Below are 21,548 nucleotides of genomic sequence, written 5' to 3'. Positions count from 1 at the left end.
ATGTGTTAACAAACCTTTTTATCAGGGTGAGAAAGAGTCTTGATCACTGTGTAAAAGTTGTAGGACATGGTGAACTGGTGTTTTTACTTTACTGACCCACCCAGATAACATGACCGCGTTTTCTGCCAGCACACCTTGATTCGCACTACCTGACCAGAGATCATAGCTAAACTCGATCTCGAGCTCTGTTCATCTAAGCATTACAGCCTACCTATGAATGCCTGTCCTAAGAGAAGTGGGTCAATAAAGTGGCTCGTTTTAAAGAGAAGTATTAAATAAAAAAACACTACATTGTCACCAGCCGACACTTATGGTTTCGATACCTGTATCGGAACACAAGAAGTGGTATCAGGTCATCTCTAATGTTCAACAATGTTAGCGCCTGTGGGCGAAACATCTGACAGATTCAGTTGGTTTTCATAAGAGTTGGGAAATTCATAGCTATAGTAAAGTTCACATTAGAACAATTTTAAACTTACTTGAGAAAATACTTCTGACCGTTGGAAGTGTAGGCCATCTCCCATCCAGGGGGCAGTGGCAGCTCATCAGTGACATCGAACGACTGGTGACGGATGTGTACGTGATGAGAAGGGTTCGGTCCGGCTACTGCCCCTGCCCCAGGGCCGAGCTGCAGGCTTGCGGGGGAGGAGTGCGAGCGCACGTGCTGCGCCGCCAGCCTGGCCGGTCCGCTGCCCGAATCCGTGCTGGACTGACGCGAGTGCGAGCCGGAGTCCGGTTCCCTGAAGAAGGACTCAGGCAAGTGTTTCTTCCTCCAGGAGCTTGGCCTGGGGTTCATGACCGCGTTAAAGAGCGCCTCAAGGTCCGTGTCCGGGTCCTTGGCCACATGGATGACTTGATGGCCCGGCAGAGGCTGGACTGGGTTGTTGCTCATTTCGCTCGGCGGAAAAAAAGTTGGGAGAGGGGGAGAAACGACGGTGTTCTCGCCTCAAAACACCCAGGCGAAGCTGCTCAAAAAGAAGAGAGGCCTGTTTTCACCAAAACAGTTTAGGCCTGCAGTGATTTTTCCCCTAACTTAAGAAAGTCAACATAAGGCTGAAAAACATCTCCTATGGTTGTACAGATGAGTGTTTCAAGGTTATCCGCCTCTGCTCCTCTGTGCCTGCTCTACCGCTGCTGTCTCTCCAGTCGTCGGAAACTTTGTAAACTCAAACTTTTTTTCCCACGGAGCTTGTGTCAGCACGTCCTCATGAATATTAATAAGGCCACGCCTGGAACATTACCATGCACTTTAGTTACCGCAAATCTATTCAGTGACGAGTGGATTATCCTGGTCTAGACAACAAGACAAAGCAGCCTACTTTTGCTCAACTTCTAGGCGTAAAGATATTGTTTTATGTAGTAACGCCCAGTTTTCTCAGTTTTATACAAACGTCCCCTTTCAACTGAAAATAAAGTGAACGTCATAAAATATAATCAAAATAACAGAAAACAACTAAGATAGTTCATTAGCTTAAAAATAACTAATCCTATTTCAACTGAATTACCGCGATAACAACCGCTAGTAAAAAAGCGAAATGTTCTCCTTTTTATTTTCAGCATTCAGCTAGAAAAAAGTGATTTATTTTATATTGATTAATACAACGATAAAACGTTTACTGCACCATTCTGCTTATTTAGATACTATTATGGGTGAAGTGCTGAAAGAGTTGTTGTTTCATCAGAGAAGAAGAATCCTCTCCCTGCACATAGATTTTAAGTAATTACACTACTGAGTGCACCCTTCATTTCATTTTCAATCAAAATGACTATAAATACAGTGTACACATTTTTCAGTTGAAAAAAAATAGAAGCATAGAAACCTCTATGAAACTAAATTAAATATAGACATTTGCCAGTATTGGATGTGTCCATCTTTGCCTTTATTACAGCTTTCTTTCTTTTCAAGGAAACCTGCAGTAATATTTTTCCACACCTCCCAAACGCATTTGGTGATGTTGGGCTCTGGGGTGGCAAGTCTATTGTTCTGCAAACACCAGCAGAACTTGTTTAATTTGTTTTATTTTTTTGTTAGTTTTTTTTTGTTGTCTATTTCCTTTTCTCAGAAAAGGCTTCTTGACAGCTACACATTTGTTCAGATCCATAACATTGACTTGTCCGGTCACAGCACACAAATATAGAGAGAAAAACATGCAGATTATTTTTAGATCTAAAGCAAGAGTGGAGCTTGATTTATAGTTTTGTTTCATGTCTCCTGACAATACTTACTACATGGATATTTCGCTGCGTATGCAGCTTCAGACTGAGATAATGTATACCAAAAGAGTCACCCTGTGACCCCATATGTGATGTCACAAAGGCTGTAACATCCCGTCACTCACTGCAAACTTTCTCTTTTCTCTTCTCACCATCATACCGACCATGCAGCCTGGCAACACCATTTCATAGTGTCAGAGTTTCGAAACTCTTTTATCTTCTATGGGCTGTTGTCATCCTCTGGACTCCTTGTCCAACTACACCTCAAGCATCTCTGTACTGGGGAACAATCTTAGCCACCAACCTTCAGGCAGGGATCTCAGGTTCCAGAAGCCTCAGCCAACCCACATTGCAATTGAAAGTTTTTCACAATATGGTTAGATAACATGCCACTACTAACATGGTGCTGGGAGTTTGTACCATTCATGTATTACCTTGAGATAGACCACTTCCATCAAGCAGTGGTTAACCCCTGAATATAAAATCATGTTTCTTCAGGGAGGTTGCACTCGATGCCCTAACATTCTTGAGCTAGTGACAGCCTTTCTCTGACTTATTCCCTTCTTGCCTTGGATTGTATCACCTCCGCAAAAAGTGCTGGGTGACCCTTGCACGAACAGTGCCATTACACTGCTAGCTCAATAGCAGGAGAGACAAACAGGGCTGGATCGTGAAAATGACACAATGCTGCCTGCTTCTGCCAAGAGCAAGCAAGTAAAATGATGCCAACTGTACAAGCCAGAGGCGCCGCGGAAGAAAAGCAAATCCATGGCTGGTCAGACTTGCCACGTGTGAAGTACATCTGTAGGCTGAGACAGTTGATTAACTCTCCTTGAACATAGCCCACATGAAGTCATTGTTACAGACCTTAAGTAGTAAGACAGCCAGCCAGAAGAGCCCTGTAGCCCTGCTGAAGCCCATAGGGCACACTTTACCTGCTATGGGGAGGAGTTTGACATTGACATTCTCTTCAATGTCAGCGTCAATCATAGAATTCCCTCTTGATTCTATCCAGGTGGAGGACTCAATAAGAATCGTTCATCTTATGTCAGAGCCTCAATCTTCCTCGCCAGTGCAGGACTCCTGCAAGACAAAGCAGGTTTCCATGGTAATGCCAGAAAGGCAGATATACAATGCTGTGAAGTTTTCTTGGCAAAGCTTACATTGGACATCCCAGTGGGCCAACACCAAAATCAGTCACTAAGGCAAAATTATTGCTAATTTTACAGCCGTCTTTCAATGTGCAGAATGTAGAAACGTCTTCTAGGCTTTTGCAAGCCACATTGAAAGATGGCTGCAAAATCTCCTTTCTGGTGGATGTGGAGGACTCTTACTCCCTCCTGGCATGCCATGTGTGGCATCCATGCCTGGAGTTTCTTGATTTTTGAAAACAGGCCAGTAACAGTCGATGTGGCTCATGCTGCTAGGTAGCATCATCAGCAGCAGTGGTCTGCAGAGATTTTCTCACCAATTCTGATTTTTTTGTTTGACTGTTCACATTATCTTTTAAATGTGACCGATATGAGACAGTCTGAATATATCATGCTCTGACTTCATGCGTAAAAGAACAACATTGTATACAATACAGCATATGCTTCACATCGCATGCTCATCCAAAGATGAATAATCATGACTTACGAACTAACGAATGAATGACCAGTTGCTTCCAGATGGTTTGGTTTCATCTTCACTTCACTGACTGACAGCTGGGCTCATCACACAGAATGTGTTAGAGCTTGCCATAAAAAGGGCATGTTATCCAGCCGTGGATCAGTAAGTAACACATTCCAAATACGCTAGGTAAATTGTATTAAGTACCTTCAAGACATTACTTAGCTTTGACATTAATGGCCTCCGTAATGCATTTTCCATTCATAATCATGCCAACAAAAAAGTTCACTATAATCTGTCATTATAATTATACCATAAATACACTGCTCAAAAAAAAATAACATCCTAGATCTGAATGAATTAAATACTCATTGAATACTATGTTCTGTACAAAGTTGAATGTGCTAACAAAATCACACAAAAAAAATCAATGGAAATTAAATTTATTAACCAATGGAGGCCTGGATTTGGAGTCACACACAAAATTAAAGTGGAAAAACACACTACAGGCTGATCCAACTTTGATGTAATGTCTTCAAAACAAGTCAAAATGAGGCTCAGTATTGTGTGTGGCCTCCACGTGCTTGTGTGACCTCCCTACATTGCCTGGGCATGCTCCTGATGAGGTGGCGGATGGTCTCCTGAGGGTTCTCCTCCCAGACTTGGACTAAAGCATCTGCCAACTCCTGGACAGTCTGTGGTGCAACGTGGCATTGGTGGATGGAGCGAGACATGATGTCCCATATGTTCAATCGGATTCAGGTCTGGGGAACATCTCTTCATCTTCATTTGCAGGAACTGCTGACACACTCCAGCCGCATGAGGTCTAGCATTGTCCTGCATTAGGAGGAACCCAGGGCCAACCGCACCAGCATATGGTCTCACAAGGGGTCTGAGGATCTCATCTCGGTACCTAATGGCAGTCAGGCTACCTCTGGCGAGCACATGGAGGGCTGTGCGGCCCTCCAAAGAAATGCCACCCCACACCATTACTGACCCACTGCCAAACCGGTCATGCTGAAGGATGTTGCAGGCAGCAGATCGCGCTCCACGATGTCTCCAGACTCTGTCACGTCTGTCACATGTGCTCAGTGTGAACTTGCTTTCATCTGTGAAGAGCACAGGGCGCCAGTGGCAAATTTGCCAATCCTGCCGAATGCCAAGCGTCCTGCACAGTGTTTGGCTGTGAGCACAACCCCCATCTGTGGATGTCGGGCCCTCATACCATCCTCATGGAGTCTAATCGTTTGCGCAGACACATGCACATTTGTGGCCTGCTGGACGTCATTTTGCAGGGCTCTGGCAGTGCTCCTCCTGTTCCTCCTTGCACAAAGGCGGAGGTAGTGGTCCTGCTGCAGGGTTGTTGCCCTCCTATGGCCTCCTCCACGTCTCCTGGTGTACTGGCCTGTCTCCTGGTAGCACCTACAGCCTCTGGACACTACGCTAACAGACACAGCAAACCTTCTTGCTACAGCTCGCATTGATGTGCCATCCTGGATGTGCTGCACTACCTGAGCCACCTGTGTGGGTTGTAGAGTCCGTCTCATGCTACCACGAGAGTGAAAGCACCACCAACATTCAAAAGTGACCAAAACATCAGCCAGAAAGCAGAAAGGCACTGAGAAGTGGTCTGTGGTCCCCACCTGCAGAACCACTCCTTTATTGAGTGTGTCTTCTTAATTGCCAATAATTTCCACCTGTTGTCTATTCCATTTGCACAACAGCTGTGAAATTGATTGTCAATCAGTGTTGCTTCCTAAGTGGACAGTTTGATTTCACAGAAGATTTACTTGGAGTTATATTGTGTTGTTTAAGTGTTCCCTTTATTTTTTGAGCAGTGTATATAATGCACAAACTGAAAGAGAATTGTATATGTTATGTATGACATCTTTACATCATTGTGTAATTTTATTCAATTAAACATTTAAAATTATAATATCTCTCCACACAGCCATGCATGTGGACACAATGGGCCTCATTCGTAAGCCATAACATACACTTTCTTCTGGATCCTGAATAGTAGCTACCTGTGACCACATTCTCTGTACTTTATAGCTATTTTCTCTTACTTGGCAATCTTTATCACTTGAACCAGAAGACTTTAAAGCTTTCTTTCACCTGAAGCTTGCAGATAAAATCAGCTGGCCTCATTTTTCTTTTTCTTTGAAAGACTGAAAGCTTCAAAATATCAAACCAACATTCTACATGACTGTTAGTATCCCTTGTTCTCTTGTTGGCCTTTGTTCTCAGAGGCAAAATGCAAGATGTCCCCAAGGAAAAGACCCAAGTATTGTACCATCAACTCATTGCCAATGCCTATAGAAGTTATCTTCCTCCAAGTCCTATTCATTGACAGATTTTGTGAGCCACTTCTAAGTAAGTGTTGATATGCTCTTTATTAAAAAGGTCTCAGAACACTTTGGATTAAGGCCGAGCTGAAATGATTCTTAATGTGGTGCACACATTGAGACACAAATATCAATTTGGAAACACTGCAATTTGAGCATTCAGTTTGAAATGATTGTCACACTGTACCCATTTGTCAGGAGCATAGTATGTAGAGTGTAGTTAGAATCCTTGATTGGGTGTCTTGGTTACTATTCTGCCAGTTGCATCAAGAAGTAGAGATGTGCTCTTCTTGTTTCTGAGGTGTGACACAAGGATTTCCAGTCCTTGTTTGGTGTACCTATGCACTGCAAATGGATCTGCTTACAAGCGCTGCATATATCCAGGGGAGCTGTGAAAGTCTGTCACACAATTGCAATGTATTTTCTGAGTAATCATGAGCTCCATGGCAACAGTGTCATGTAACCTTGAGCTCTTTTGGGTTTTAGATGAGATGTTTTCAGACCATTCATTGTAAGGCATTCTGAAAGGTTTCCAGCTATCAGCTCTGCAATTGGAGTTTAACTTTGTTGGATGTAATAATAATTACTTACACCAAGCCTGCCTTTGCAATTTTGCCACAGCGTGGGTGAGCAGCCCAGCGAGTGCCAAGGATGCTAACATTTCTGTATGGTGGCTCTCCAGTTACTTTTGTTGAATGTTTCATCCTTAGTTGAATCTGTATTGCACGTGTCACATATCAAAATACAAAATACATGAGCCAGGAAAAACAATGAAACATCGAATAAATAAACAGAAAATCGAATAAATAATTTAAAAGATGCCAATTCTTTGATTTGATTTAATTCATGAACTTTGTCAAATGAAATACTAGTTAAACATTCTGTGCTGCACTAATCTATTTCCTGGTTGGTCTACCCAATCAAAAGTTAGATTGCTGGCAAGGATGTATACACTACATGAATGAAAGGCCCATACCTGCAAGCTGTAGTGGTCAGTCTGCTGCATCACTCATGCCATGCTAAGGCAACATGTGTGAATCAGGCATCAGAATGTAAGGTGGAAATGGGAAAATTCAAACAAGAAGCTGATGAATGTCCTTCAGAAAATGCTACCAGCATTGAAAGGATAATTAGGATATTCTGATGGCCCAAATCAGCTTATAAGGGAGTAAGAGTCTGTACTGAAATACACTGAGTGCAGGTAAACTTGTAGAGCTTGCCCAAGTAAACTATGAACAGAAGGGAAAGATCTGCTATGTTTCAGTGAGTAAGAGATGAAGAACTTCACCATAGATTTGCAGGGAAACCTGTTTCCTGTTTTCTGTTTCCTTCATTCTGTACATGGAAACACATTACCATGCTGGCAAAGCGTGCTGGTTTGCACAATTTGTCTTCCAGTGCTTGGATAGGCTCCAGCACCCCCATGATCCAGGAGGGCAAGCAACTTAAATTTTGTGTGTGTATTTTTATTTATTTAGCCTTTACAATTTTTATTTATTTGCTTAAGTAGACATAAAATATGAAATACATAATGTGCCATAACTTTTGCACAGGAGATTTTTATGTTAAATTTAGCAAAAAAAAAAGTAATTGAGGGTTAAAATGTGTATAAGCGTGTTCTCTGCAGATGATGTGTATGAATTTTCACAATCAACAAACCATTTAATTTGGCTGGTGCACCCAAACTTTAGCGTACAACTGTATTTATATGTACAAATAAAAAAAACTATTTATTGTACTCCTTGAATATACTTTGACCTACATATACAAAGATTGTGCCTAAAGTCAGTTCTCATAGAAAGAAGGATATCTGTCCATATGGACAGCTGACTTGTACTGAGCTAATGTTGGGTCTCTGGAGTAAACTAACCCTAAACTAAGACCACATACTAATCACAACACACATCACTGATTAGGGCAGGGGGCTCCATCCAAATGTTAAAAGCCATTTTGTCCTTTCAACAAAATTCAAACTACCTTGGGTGCCACAACATTTTATGTCCATTTTACTATCTTGGCTGTAAATAGGTCTCAGTATGTACTGATGTACTAGTATAAAATAAAAATATAAACACAAACACAGATTTACTTTGCATTAAGCTTTACTTCAGCTATAGCTGCATTTCTCGCATCTCCAGCAGGAAACCTTTCCGGAAAAATTGAATCGTTTCTTGTTAAATGTCTATCAAGGTTTGATTTTTACAAGGCAGAAATCTGCTTCTTGTTCAAATTTGCTCGTTATACCTTAAATGTCCAAGGCACCAGAATGTAACTGCTGCACCATTTAAGGTGGAACGGGAAAATTCGAAGAAGTTGGCGACCGATAAACTGACATCTGACATAGTGTTTCGTTGGTTAAATGTATCAGAAAACCAGCTGAGTGTGCTCTCTTGGCCTTTTTGTTAACTACTAGCTAGGCTCTTTGTGACCAGCGGTAGCTCTACATTAATGCCAGCATTTGTTAAAACTGTGTTAGAAGTAATGATCAGCAAAACTTTATTTTACTGCAAAGGATAATTATTTGATGTTTACCTACCAATCTAATTCTGCTGTGGAGCCACAACAGGAGATTGAATTAGCTGCTACAGCTCCACCTCATGTTGCCGACCCCTGGTGAAAAACCAGCTCTCACTCCCCCTCAGTACATTCTGTCTCTAAGCACAGATTTAGTGACCAAAATCCTTCCAGAAATGCAAATGGGTCATTTTTATCATTTAAATGTTTCTTTTAATGAAAACAGTTTTAGAAACAGTAAGATTTGAGTGTTTCATTGAGATTAAGGTCATTCAATGTTTAGTGTGCGCAAGTGTAAATGTAATTTCAGGCCTTTTTCTAGCAACCACAGATGATAATAGATGGACAAGCATGGATGAGCACAGCATAGAACCTAATTTCATGTTTAAATGACCATTCACATTGACCAATCACAGAAGATGCATATGTGAGGCAAGATTTAATCATTTTCACATACCACTTAGTCCTGCCTGCTACTGCACCCTCAGCCTCTTAAGTCTTTTAAAGAACGGTATAGGTGCATTAAGCAATGAACATTGGTAAAACGTTGGCACTTCCAATGGAGCAGTCATCTTAACTAACCCTAACCTTTAGCTTCAGTTCTTCGTTAGCATTTATATAATAGTTGTGAAACTGCAAAAAACATTTTCACCCCATTTACTAGTGAATGATTAGTAAATGAACCATTAGACTCAAGAAACATAGAGGTTACCAAACCCCATTAAATCAAAATGAACTTACAATGCTCTTCACAGGAAAAAAAAAAAAAAAAATCACAATTGCATTGTTGCCACAAGATTTAACAGACAAAAAGCACACATACAACAAATAACATAATTCGTTTACTTATAAAACACAATCAGAAGAGCATTTTGTTCTTGATAATGGATTAACTACTACAGTGTATGCGAAGACAAGACATGTGCTGCTTACCAAAGGCATAGAAAGAAAACGCACCACAATTTTAAATGTTCTCCATCTTATTTCAAATGAATTTTTAAGTTCAGGCCCTCTTGCTTATGAACTGGTCCCAAAATACAAAAATATTCTGAAAGGAAAACATTGACAAAAGCACTACAATCAGCAGTAATGTGTGTGTAATGACTACATAAAACAAGCCAACATAAGACACGAATTAAAACATGGAAATGATTCACCTTTAACATGGCTCACTGCTTTAGTAAATAAGACAACCTTTGAGTTAGTGTGTTGTTTTTTGCTGACCACCCCATTCTAGTTATGACTCAACAAAAAGTCAATCAAAGTCTTTAATAGAAAACCTAGGAATTTGTTAGTATTCAGTGCAGCCCTGTGGAGTTCACACACACACAAGCTACTTCTCTCCCAGGGTCGCGGAGGGGGTGCTGGAGCCTATCCCAGCTGTCATCGGGCAGAAAGTAGGCTATTCCCCGGGCAGGTCGCAATTCCATCACAGGGCAGATGTGGAGTTAACACAAGATTTCCTAATTTCCAGTAAAGCCCCTAGAGTACTGCTGCATTACACTTTGCTGTTTATCCAATAGCAACAACCTGACTTACTTAACTATTCAAAAAAAAAGCGCAGTCCAGAGAATTAATAATCAATTGTTTTTATACTGAAATGTGAAGGAGCAATTTTCAGGAGCTACAATTTTATCTATATCCAACTTTATTCAGCACTGTCTTTAGAAGTTTTAGGCGGGGAAACAACTAAATAATGCAGAAATGGTGGTCTGGCACAGTACATGCAGCGTTCAAGCCCCAAGTCTGGAACAATGAATATGCTGGACTTCTATGTGCAAAAAAATGCCTGGAACTTAATTCATAGAAAACAACCGCATTTAAAGTGTAATGGCATTACTAATCATAAAAATTGCAATTAGGTATTTTCCCCAAACTTTCCAGCCCTAACCAGGACCTTGACTGGGGAACACTGACTTAGATGACATTCTGGGCCATCTAGTGGCCACACTGTACAGTGCCACTATGCAGTATTATTTTATATTGCGGAGAATTCGGCGACAGTGGTTGCTCTTGACTTCAGCAAGAGCACGCTCCAGCTCCTGGAGGAGATGCAGCAATGTGGCAGGGTCTGTCTGAAAAAGACGGGCAGTCTGTGTCCCTCCACTCTTCAGGTGTAGCTTCATAGTAACTGTAGGTTTCACTTGTTGTCTAAGAGCCCTGCTAGCCAACTACAAAGACAATAAGGTACATAAAATAATGCACATTAGTCGCATACACAAACATGCATATCGATAAAAAATTAGACAAACACTAAACCATATACTGACTTTTCCATACTCTGGACCAGTAATGTGGTAAGATTTTTCCCTGTACAACTTCTTCAGTACTTATTCAAACTTTTTCTGTTCACTAGAAAACAATAACACAATATCTACATACTGATGTTGTGCTGCTTCTCTGCATTTTCATGCTCTGATGTGCCTTTTAGGTAGTTTATTATTATTATTATTATTATTTGCATGCAAACAACTATGTACTATTTTGAATTACAAAATAGTTTTTAAAAACATACAATGACAATTTCTTAATGTAATTACAGCACAAAGTGTTGAGTCAGAACTATGGTTTAGGTCAATTCCACAGCTCTTTTACCAATACCTAAAGAATACTTTCATGTTTGTAGTTCTTGACTTTTTATAAGAATGGCTGCATTAGAAATATAAAGCATACCTGTACGTCAAGCCGCCACTCAAGGTTCTGATAGTGAGGCAGAGAGGGAGCAAGCTCCCCTAGAATCTGCCGTATTTCTTTCCTGTTTTCTAAATATAGTTGTAGCAGGAGTTTATTCAGTTCCTCAGAAAACCCCAACACTAATACAGAGTCCTGGAAATCCACATCAGAGATCTGTGGGGACACATATTACAAGGTTAGTAGTACAATATACAACACAAATTGATGTGCCAGTGCCAATGATAGTTTGCTTACATAAACTGTAAAGTCTGCAGAAGCAGAATTTGTGGAACTACTCACCATAAGCTTTGAACTTTCAGTAAGAAGATACATCAATCCCTCAACTCCATGCTGAATTGTCTCTGATGGCACATTTAGCTTTCCTACAGCATCATTCACAAATATGTTTGGGTTAAGCGACAAACAATCCTGTCAGCACTGGGTTCTATTTGCCAGCAACGAATGCTAAGCAATTCAAACAGTTTTACTTACTCGCTGCTCCCTCATAAATTTTGGGGTTTGATCCTTTCTTCAAAAACTCCACGGCTATTCTGCCGAACTCGCCAACAACTGCAGAAGAGACGTTATGTGCGCATATGGGTTAGATTCGCTACCCAGTAAGTTATTTTCAAACACTTAAAATGTAACAAGAACCTGACATAAGAACACAAATCTGTCGCTTATAGCAGAGCTTTTTATTTTTCATCTTCAGTCCAGCTGAACCTTACAGGTTAGCTATGTGAACTTAGCTAACAGCTAACTACATTACCCACTTACCCGAAGAGTCCACCTCTGGTAAGAAGCCCAAATGCTCCTTATGCTCATCAGAAAAAACTAACAACATAGCTGCCTTTATGATACCCTAACAGCACAACACCAACAATTAAAATATGCAAGTGTTACGCTTACATTATAGAGTGACTATCTAGCCTGCCACTGTCTTTCCCTCTAAGTCACATGATCACAAGCGCACAGCAAAAAGAATCCGTCTAGAGACAAATGGCTAATACGACAGTTCTGCTTTCGCAACGCAGAAGCCACACCAGAGAAATTTTACGTTGAATTATGTCGTGCATGTTGCTACCCAGCTGCACCCCCGCCCCGCCAAAAATATCAGGGGCGGGGGAAGTAGCTGAGTTTGCACTGAATCAACATTGAAAACACACTAAAACTTTTAAACAGACTTACTACGCTTGACTAATGTCATGTGCATATTGTAGTCTGCCAACTTTCTTCAAAGACGAGCAAAATAGTATTAAAAGACTTGAAAACCACTTTGAGTCTAGTCAGTGTGACATTAGTCTCTCTACATGGCTCTGGCATGAATGCTGGTCCGTTTGTGCGTTTTTAAGGATGCTAGCTAGAAGTGACGTCGTGCGCAGCAGCTTTAGCTCCCATGCAGCAATATTCAAATTTCGGATCTTTAACGACCTCGTAATCCAGAGGATCCAGAGAAAAATGTTCACAGTAGAAAACGTATCAGCTCTGGAACATTTTTGATTACCACAGGATGCAAACCCAAAAGCTCTATTCATTTTTCTCATAAAGAAATTCCTTTTAGACCCGGATTTCTTTATATGGGCATAAGAGCAAGGCGCCGACTACAGAATGACCATACGATTTCATATGCCTGTGCAAGTCAATGGAGTGAAAATTGTCTGTCTGATTTGATCACTCATCACTTGGCTTCAAAAAAAGTAGCAGCGCTCTATATGATTTGTACTGGAGGAGCACTCTGAAAAAAAGAAATTAGCATCTGAAAGGACCGGCCGTTTTTGGTCCGTTCATGAAGAGGAACCAGAGAGTGGATCACCTGTCCTGTGGAAAGTCTCAGTCGCAGCAAGAGCGCTCGGTGCAGAAAGACAGAACCACTCTCGTAATCAATCAAAGAGTTTATTAAGTCTTCTGCACAAAGAAAGAAGGGCACTCCTTTTATACAAACACGTCCTGCCCTGTTGCGTACAAGCAAACAGGGTGGACCCAAATAAGTTGTCTAACAGTCATGAAATGCTAAGCTGACACTCACGGACCACCGGAACTGCCCAAAGGAGGGGGGCTTCTGCTCTGTGTACGATAATCTTACCTACGAAAGAGAACAAATGGTTCTGGACAGAATGTTGTCCCGATAAGAGGAGCAAGTTGTTTGTGCAAACTGCCAAGGACAGTAGCTATGCTTGCTGCACGCCCCCGGCCTGGGCTTAGAAGGGGCCCGGACGGGAGAGAGAATAAAATTTTAAGTAGCCGGGCCTCTATCACGTCCGAAGAGAACTGGAGAAGGCGGGCCCTCTTCTGATTGTATCCAGATGAGCACGGTATACGTCCAAAGGGATAGCCTACCTTACATCACCCATCATTCAAGTTTTACACGGGGCTTTTAACGGTTGCCACAGTCAGGACTGAGTCATGGTTTCTAAAAACTTTACAAGACCGACTGACTTTAGTGAGTAGGTGTAAAATATTGAATAAAATGTTGTTCTGCATGACTGGCTTTATTTTCACTCTTACATTTAACATGACGCAAGTTTTCAAGTGGTTTGCCGATATTTGGATAAGCGAAGCTTGTAAGCCCCGCTGTTGCGGTCATGTGTATGTTGTAAAATGATGTTATGACGAGCTTTATTAAATACTAAAGTGTATAAAGGGCCCGGTCATTTGCCGGCTCTGATTCGTTCCGCTAGTGATTCTACCATACTGCCATAGTACACTTATTATATTCCTGAATGTAGTACAACCGGTAGTGCATTATTTTGACATGTTTAGTATGGTAGTATTTGGTTCTTAACACAGCCTTGGATTTACCACTGGCTTTTTCATTAAAGTAAACCTGAAACTAAAATTGGCCTTTTTCCCCACCTTGTTAGTTCTTGATCTTGGTCATACTCAGCACAATCCAACCCACCATAAAACTGAATAGGCAAAATCCATGTTCTTTGATCAAAGTCTGACTTTTGCCAGATCCAAAAAAGATATTCTAGATATCAGTCTGCTGAATGTGCACAAATACAGCGCAAAAATAATAATAACCAATAATCCCATATTTCACCCTCATATCTCAGTGTATTCTCTGAGTTTGTCAGAAATATATAGTCAGACATATATATGTCTGTGTTACAGTGATACAGTATAATGCAGCAGAACCAAATGTAAGGTTTTTTTTTCAAGGGTCTAACAGTAGAATATGGCTTGTGTCCATTTTTTAGATTATTTTCCAACTGCTATCATTGTGTTCAGTGTGTCTTCATTTTGCTTCATGGAAGGTTTATACATGCGTTTAGGTTGGCATTTATTAACATTACAGAATTTTTCAGATGCTCCTTCTGGTCAGTGTCTGCACTTAACTGCTGTAGCCAGGGCTTCTCAATGAAGGCATTGCAAACATGGTGTTATGATTATCACCCAGCACAACACACTTATACTTCTGTTGTGTGTTCTTGAAAAATAACTAAAGAAATAAAATAAATGGATACTGGAAGCCATGTAAACAATACATTTTGATGAACCACTTTCAGAGATTGCATGTTAGACAACTAACAATGTTGGCAATTAGCTAACTAACTCTATTTAGTTTGACTAAATCCAGCAGAAAATAAATTGTATCTGCAAACTTTCCCAAGATTTCCAAAATGAGATTACATGTAAAAGAGAGAAACTCTGAAAAGTTGACTGGTAGGCTAAATTCAGCTGCTTGAAGAACTTTAGTCCCTTAATTAATGTAAGACATTGTAGACAAAATGTTTGCTAAACTAATAATATTGTTAACACATCCACACTTAATGTGATCTGATGTTGCCCTGTCTGATTGGGGTGCCATCACAAGCTAGTGTAATGTTTGCTCACTCTGCAGGGGACCTCTGCTGGCTGATTTAGTTTCCATGTGCTTCATGTAGAAGGGCAAGGTTGGGAGATTCAGGATTCAAGAGTTTTATTGTCATATGCACATTGAAACAGGCTGTTATACTGTACAATAAAATCTTACTTTGCAAATCCTCTGTTCACACAAACACACACAAATGAAGACATAAATAAGTAAACTTAGGGATGAAACATTACTGTACGCTACTGTGCAAAGAGCATGAGAGTAAAGTTACATGTACAGTATTGTGCAGAGATAAGCTGGGACAAAAGTAAACAAAGAGGGTCTGGGACTGGTATTTGAGAGGAGTGGGCAGGGAAACTTTGGACATCCATTCCCTTATGCTCTGGACAGTATTTTCAGCAGCAAGGATTTCCTTCCATGTCTTCCTTTCATATTCATTATTCCCCTTTGCCCTTTTCTGTCTTCTTTTGTTTGTAGTGGGAGGAAACAGCTGCAGTAGCTGCACTGATGCACTCTGGGATTCTAGACCATTGGGATGGTAAGATGGACAGGATGGGCTTGCAGCCAGTGATGTCATGGTTTGGAAACCACAGGATGAGTCTTTGACCCTTCTGCATCCTTTTAAAACAGGGCCCCTGAGCACTGAGGATATCCTGGATAGGGAGAAGCCATCAACTTGCAGTGTCCCAAAGTATGCTTCTAAATTGACTTCTATAACCCAGGCTCCATGTAAGAGGCCCCCTTTTAGCCTTGTGTATCCAGCTCTTGATCTGAATATAGAGCCAAATGGACAAATCAAAGCCAGGGAAGGTGGCTAGTGTGTACAATTTAGAGACAAGTTAGGACACACTTTCTTTGCGTCAGTAAATAGCAATGTGAAGCAGGTTTTGGCTACAGGGATCAAGACATGCTAGGTTTAGGATGTTCCTGCTGAGGAACATCTTCAGAAAGAGACGCTGGCCAGCTTCTACAGCACCATGTATATTATAAGTGGCCCATCTCTTTACCAAACATGGTAAAGGTGGAAACCCACGAAATAGCCATCTTGTCATTTTAAGGTGCCCATGAGGGATGACCACAAAGAGAGCTACATGTTTCCAAAATATGTAGCAGAGAAAGCATTATGCTGAGTGGTTTTGTGTGGTGTTCTTTGGCTGCTATCTATTAATTATTGAAGTAATAACTGAACTGAATTCATATTTAAATCAGGCTTTCAGTCAACAGACCTCAGAACTGCCTCAAGAGCTTCATCCAGCCATCCCAAAATTTTTGTGAGGAGTATTTCCTAGAACAGACAGAAATACAAAAGAAGTCAACCAACTGAATAACATTTTTCTAACTTTCTGAATTTCTCTAATCCTTAGCCAATATGAAAAAAACTGCCTCTCTGTTAAAGTACAAATACAATACAACATACTGCCACATTAGAATAAACCTGATACATGGTGCATGACATAGCTTAACAGCTTCAACAGCAATTAATTTAAGGTAGCCGTGGATTTACGGAAGCAATGGATTTAAGAGATCAGTGAATTTCAGTTACCAGTGTATTTATTAGCATAGCAACCACCTAGCAACAACTTAGCAACAACCTGGGACACCATAGCAACCTAGTGACATCTAAGCAACATTTTAGCAACCATCATTTAAATGTTTTAACATAATCCTCTGTCTTTTTCAAGCCAACTTTTTCAGTTTTTCTGTTAAGTTGTTCTTATTGTTCTTCATAATCTTCTTACTACATTTTTTATTCTGATCTTAAAATATTAAATGTTTCTCGTCTCGCAGTTTTTTAACTAGAACAACAAATTTTGCAGGATCATAGGTCTTTCTGTGATGTAAACTCTTACCTAGATTTTTTTTTTGCATTTTACAGTCTGTGCATGTGTGAAACAGACTGCAATACCAAAAATAAGCAAGCAGCATTGCCAAAACACTTTTGAAGTAGTTGTCATTAATACTGATAAAGAATAGGCAGGTATCATCCCAAGCTTGTGCCTCCCCTGCGAAAAACGTACTTGGCATACATCACTCATCACCTGCCACATACTCATGGTCACACACTGGTACACTGGGTGAAAATTGCACAAAGACACACACACACAGAGTGAGTGAGATAGACACACAGTACTAATATAATATGAGAAAAAGACATGCAACAACATTACTATAATATGATTAATTATAATTGAAATAATTCATTAATTATGATTAAAATAATTCATTGTTTAAAAAGTCTTCTAGCTGCACAGCGGAAATCTGATTATTGCCTGACTCATGTAGACTTGGAGTTTCCCCATTATCTGATTACTCAAGTGCATGTATATGCATTGATCGGATTACTGACAAAATCAGATTTTCTGCAGTTACGTACGTGTGTGTGTATATATATATATATATATATATATATATATATATAGAGAGAGAGAGAGAGAGAGAGAGCATATATATCCATCCATCCATCCATCCATTATCTTCCGCTTCTCCGGGGTTCGGGTCGCGGGGGCAGCATCCTAAGCAATGAAGCCCAGACCTCCCTTTCCCCAGCCACTTCCACAAGCTCTCCAAGGGGGATTCCGAGGCGCTCCCAGGCCAGCTGGGCGATATAGTCGTGCCAGCGTGTCCTGGGTCTTCCCCGGGGTCTCCTCCCAGGTGGACTCGCCTGTGACACCTCCCGAGGGAGGCGTCCAGGAGGCATCCTAACCAGATGCCCGAACCACCTCAGCTGGCTCCTCTCGACGTGAAGAAGCAGCGGCTCTACTCCGAGTCCCTCCCGGATGACTGAACTTCTCACCCTATCTCTCAGGGAGAGTCCAGACACCCTGCGGAGGAAACTCATTTCGGCCGCTTGTATTCGCGATCTTATTCTTTCGGTCATTACCCAAAGCTCATGACCATAGGTGAGGGTGGGAACGTAGATCGACCGGTAAATCGAGAGCCTTGCCTTATGGCTCAGCTCTTTCTTTACCACAACAGACCGGTAAAGAGCCCGCATCACTGCTGACCCAGCACCAATCCGCCTGTCAATCTCCCGCTCCCTTGTACCATCACTCGTGAACAAGACCCCGAGATACTTGAACTCCTCCACTTGAGGCAAGAGCCTATCCCCGACCCAGAGAGGGCTCTCCACCCTTTTCCGCCTGAGAACCATGGTCTCGGATTTAGAGGTACTGATTCTCATCCCAGCCGCTTCACACTCGGCTGCAAACCGATCCAGCGAAAGCTGAAGTTCGCGGCCTGATGTCCCCAATAGGACCACATCATCTGCAAACAGCAGCGATGTGACCCTGAGGTCACCAAACCGGACACCCTCCATCCCTTGACTGCGCCTAGAAATTCTATCCATAAAAATTATGAATAGAATCGGTGACAAAGGGCAGCCCTGACGGAGTCCAACTCTCACTGGGAACGAGTCTGACTTACTGCCGGCCATGCGAACCAAACTCCTGCTTTGTTTGTACAGGGCCTGAATGGCTCGTAGCAAAGAGCCATGTACCCCGTACTCCCGAAGCACCTCCCACAGAATACCCCGGAGAACACAGTCGAATGCCTTCTCCAGATCCACAAAGCACATGTGGACTGGTTGGGCAAACTCCCATGAACCCTCCAGAATCCTGGAGAGGGTGAAGAGTTGGTCCAGTGTTCCACGACCAGGGCGGAACCCGCACTGTTCCTCCTGGATCCGAGGTTCGACTATAAGCCGGACTCTCTTCTCCAGTACCCCTGCATAGACCTTGCCAGGGAGGCTGAGGAGTGTGATTCCCCTGTAGTTGGAACACACCCTCCGGTCCCCTTTTTTAAAAAGAGGCACCACCACCCCAGTCTGCCAATCCAGTGGCACCGCCCCCGATGTCCACGCAATGTTGAAAAGGCGTGTCAGCCAAGACAGCCCCACAACATCCAGAGCCTTGAGGAACTCAGGGCGGATCTCATCCACCCCTGGAGCCTTGCCACCAAGGAGCTTCTTAACTACCTTAGCGACTTCGGCCTCAGTAATGGACAAGCCTATTCCCATGTCCCCAGACTCAGCCTCCTCACTGGAGAACGTGTCGGTGGGATTGAGAAGGCCCTCAAAGTACTCCTTCCACCGCCCAATGACGTCTTCAGTCGAAGTCAGCAGCACACCATCTCCACTATATACAGTGCTAGTGGCACACTGCTTTCCCCTTCTGAGTCGCCTGACGGTTTGCCAGAATCTTTTCGGAGCCGACTTAAAGTCACTTTCCAAGGCCTCACCAAACTCCTCCCATACACGGGTTTTTGCCTTGGCGACAACTGAAGCCGCAGATCGCTTGGCCTGTCGATACCTGCCAGCTGCCTCTGATGTCCCACAGGCCAACCATGCCCGGTAGGACTCCTTCTTCAGCTTGATGGCATCTCTCACCTGGGGTGTCCACCACCGGGTTCGAGGATTACCGCCCCGACAGGCACCAACTACTTTACGGCCACAGCTACAGTCAGCCGCTTCAGCAATGGAGGAACGGAACATGGCCCATTCTGAGTCAATGTCCCCCACCTCCCCCGATATCTGGTCAAAGTTCTGACGGAGGTGTGAGTTGAAGATCAATCTGACAGGTTCTTCTGCTAGACGTTCCCAGCAAACCCTCACTATACGTTTGGGCTTGCCTGGTCTGACCGGCATCTTCCCCCACCACCTGATCCAACTCACCACCAGGTGGTGATCAGTTGACAGCTCAGCTCCTCTCTTTACCCGAGTGTCCAAAACACATGGCCGCAAGTCCGATGACACGACTACAAAGTCAATCATTGAACTGCGGCCTAGGGTGTCCTGGTGCCATGTGCACTTATGGACATCCTTGTGTTCAAACATGGTGTTCGTGATGGACAAACTGTGGTTTGCGCAGAAGTCCAAAAACTGAACACCACTCGGGTTCAGATCAGAGAGGCCATTCCTCCCAATCACACCCCTCCAGGTCTCACTGTCATTGCCCACATGAGCATTGAAGTCCCCCAGTAGGACAATAGAGTCTCCAGGAGGAGCACCTTCAAGCACCCTTCCCAAGGACTCTAAGAAGGCTGGGTACTCTGAACTGCTGTTCGGTGCATAAGCACAGACAACAGTCAGGACCCGTTCCCCAACCCGAAGGCGTAGGGAAGCTACCCTCTCGTCCACCGGAGAAAACCCCAACATACAGGCACCGAGTCGAGGGGCTATGAGAAAGCCCACACCTGCCCGCCGCCTCTCACCATGGGCAACTCCAGAAAAGAATAAAGTCCAGCCCCTCTCAAGGAGATTGGACCCAGATCCCAAGCTGTGTGTTGAGGTGAGCCCGACTATATCTAGCCGGTATCTCTCAACCTCGCGCACCAACTCAGGCTCTTTCCCCGCCAGTGAGGTAACGTTCCAAGTTCCAAAAGCCAATTTCAGCAACCGAGGATCAGAACGCCAAGGCCCACGCCTTTGGACACTGCCCGATCCACAACGCACCGAACCCCTACTACTGCCCCTCCCATTGGTGGTGGGTCGATGGGAGGGGGGACTCATGTAACTCCTTCGGGCTGGGCCCGGCCGGGCACCATGAGTAAATGCCCGGCCACCAGACGCTCGCTGGCGAGCCCCTCCCCCAGGCCTGGCTCCAGGGTGGGGCCCCGGTAACCCTGTTCCGGGCAGGGTACACAAGTCCTGCTTTTGTGTCTTCATAGGGGTTATTATGGATCACACTTTGTCTGACCTGTCACCTAGGACCAGTTTGCCATGGGAGACCCTACCAGGAGCTTTTGCTCCAGACAACATAGCTCCTAAGATCATTCAAGCACGCAAACCCCTCCACCACGATAAGGTGGTGATCCAAGGAGAGGGAGCATATATATATATATATATATATATATATATATATATATATATATATATATATATATATATATGGGTCATTCCACTAGAATGGTTCAAATTGGACTTTGACATTTTCAAATTTTTTGCTTAAATGTATCATTGATATGTATACCTCACAGTCAAACATGTAACGGGGTTGAGTGTGACGGGGTTGTGATTTTTGCACAAAATGGCCGCTGTATACATACTGTATACCAGAGAGAGAGCACATGGCATGCATGAGATTCAGAATTAGCATATAGTTTTGAAATAAAAAAAAACTTTTTTTATAAGTAAAAGTTTTCTATCTTTTTTTCGTGTGACGGTGTTGAGTCACTGAGTTTGGCGACCACAATATCACAAGATAAATGACCAAAATTAAAAGAATTAAAAGAAGGAAGCCACTTGCCTGTCTTTGCTGTCCTGTTGTCCAAAAGACTTGAGTGATGTCATTTCTTGATGTATATGGATCATATGGATCATACCATTGTTTTTGTGGGGGAGATTCATTTGTGTTACGGGGTTGAGGGGTTACTTA

At 42.7% G+C, this 21,548-nt stretch overlaps 2 protein-coding genes across 5 annotated transcripts in view; both read right to left on the bottom strand.

The window, feature by feature from the left end:
• wwtr1 (WW domain containing transcription regulator 1) overlaps window positions 1–1,221 on the bottom strand; it is a 41,668-nt gene extending 40,447 nt beyond the window's left edge. For 2 of the 3 annotated variants that reach the window (XM_017717853.2, XM_017717856.2), the window contains exon 1: window positions 480–892. In XM_017717853.2, the coding sequence (XP_017573342.2) occupies window positions 480–892 (413 nt within the window). Of the gene's footprint in view, window positions 1–479 lie in introns of all 3 variants that reach the window. The other variant, XM_017717855.2, reaches the window with a different exon arrangement.
• Window positions 1,222–9,111: 7,890 nt separating this feature from the next.
• Window positions 9,112–12,646, bottom strand: commd2 (COMM domain containing 2). Of its 2 annotated transcripts, none has more exons than XM_017717858.2 (5): window positions 12,549–12,646; window positions 11,853–11,930; window positions 11,661–11,743; window positions 11,361–11,534; window positions 9,112–10,858 (listed from the first exon to the last, which is right to left on the bottom strand). In XM_017717858.2, exons 1-5 carry the CDS (start codon window positions 12,571–12,573, stop codon window positions 10,661–10,663), a joined length of 558 nt encoding a protein of 185 aa, XP_017573347.1. In that variant the 5' UTR covers window positions 12,574–12,646; the 3' UTR covers window positions 9,112–10,660. The 2 variants fall into 2 exon arrangements, with proteins under 2 accessions (XP_017573347.1, XP_017573346.1); XM_017717857.2 differs by lacking the exon at window positions 12,549–12,646 and adding an exon at window positions 12,138–12,368.
• Window positions 12,647–21,548: the final 8,902 nt, after the last annotated feature.

This window comes from Pygocentrus nattereri, chromosome 15 (genome assembly GCF_015220715.1).
Source record: "Pygocentrus nattereri isolate fPygNat1 chromosome 15, fPygNat1.pri, whole genome shotgun sequence".
In the NCBI taxonomy this organism is placed as follows: Eukaryota; Metazoa; Chordata; class Actinopteri; order Characiformes; family Serrasalmidae; genus Pygocentrus; species Pygocentrus nattereri.
This window is presented reverse-complemented; position numbering and strand designations above follow the sequence as displayed.

Excerpts from the sequence above, each read along its gene's own strand:
- commd2 (XM_017717857.2), bottom strand. The coding sequence starts at position 12,204 with ATGTTGTTAGTTTTTTCTGATGAGCATAAGGAGCATTTGGGCTTCTTA. Across the intron at positions 11,744-11,852 it reads AATTTATGAGGGAGCAGCGA|GAAAGCTAAATGTGCCATCA; the intron begins GTAAGTAAAACT and ends ATGATGCTGTAG. Across the intron at positions 10,859-11,360 it reads AGTGGCGGCTTGACGTACAG|TTGGCTAGCAGGGCTCTTAG; the intron begins GTATGCTTTATA and ends TTGTCTTTGTAG.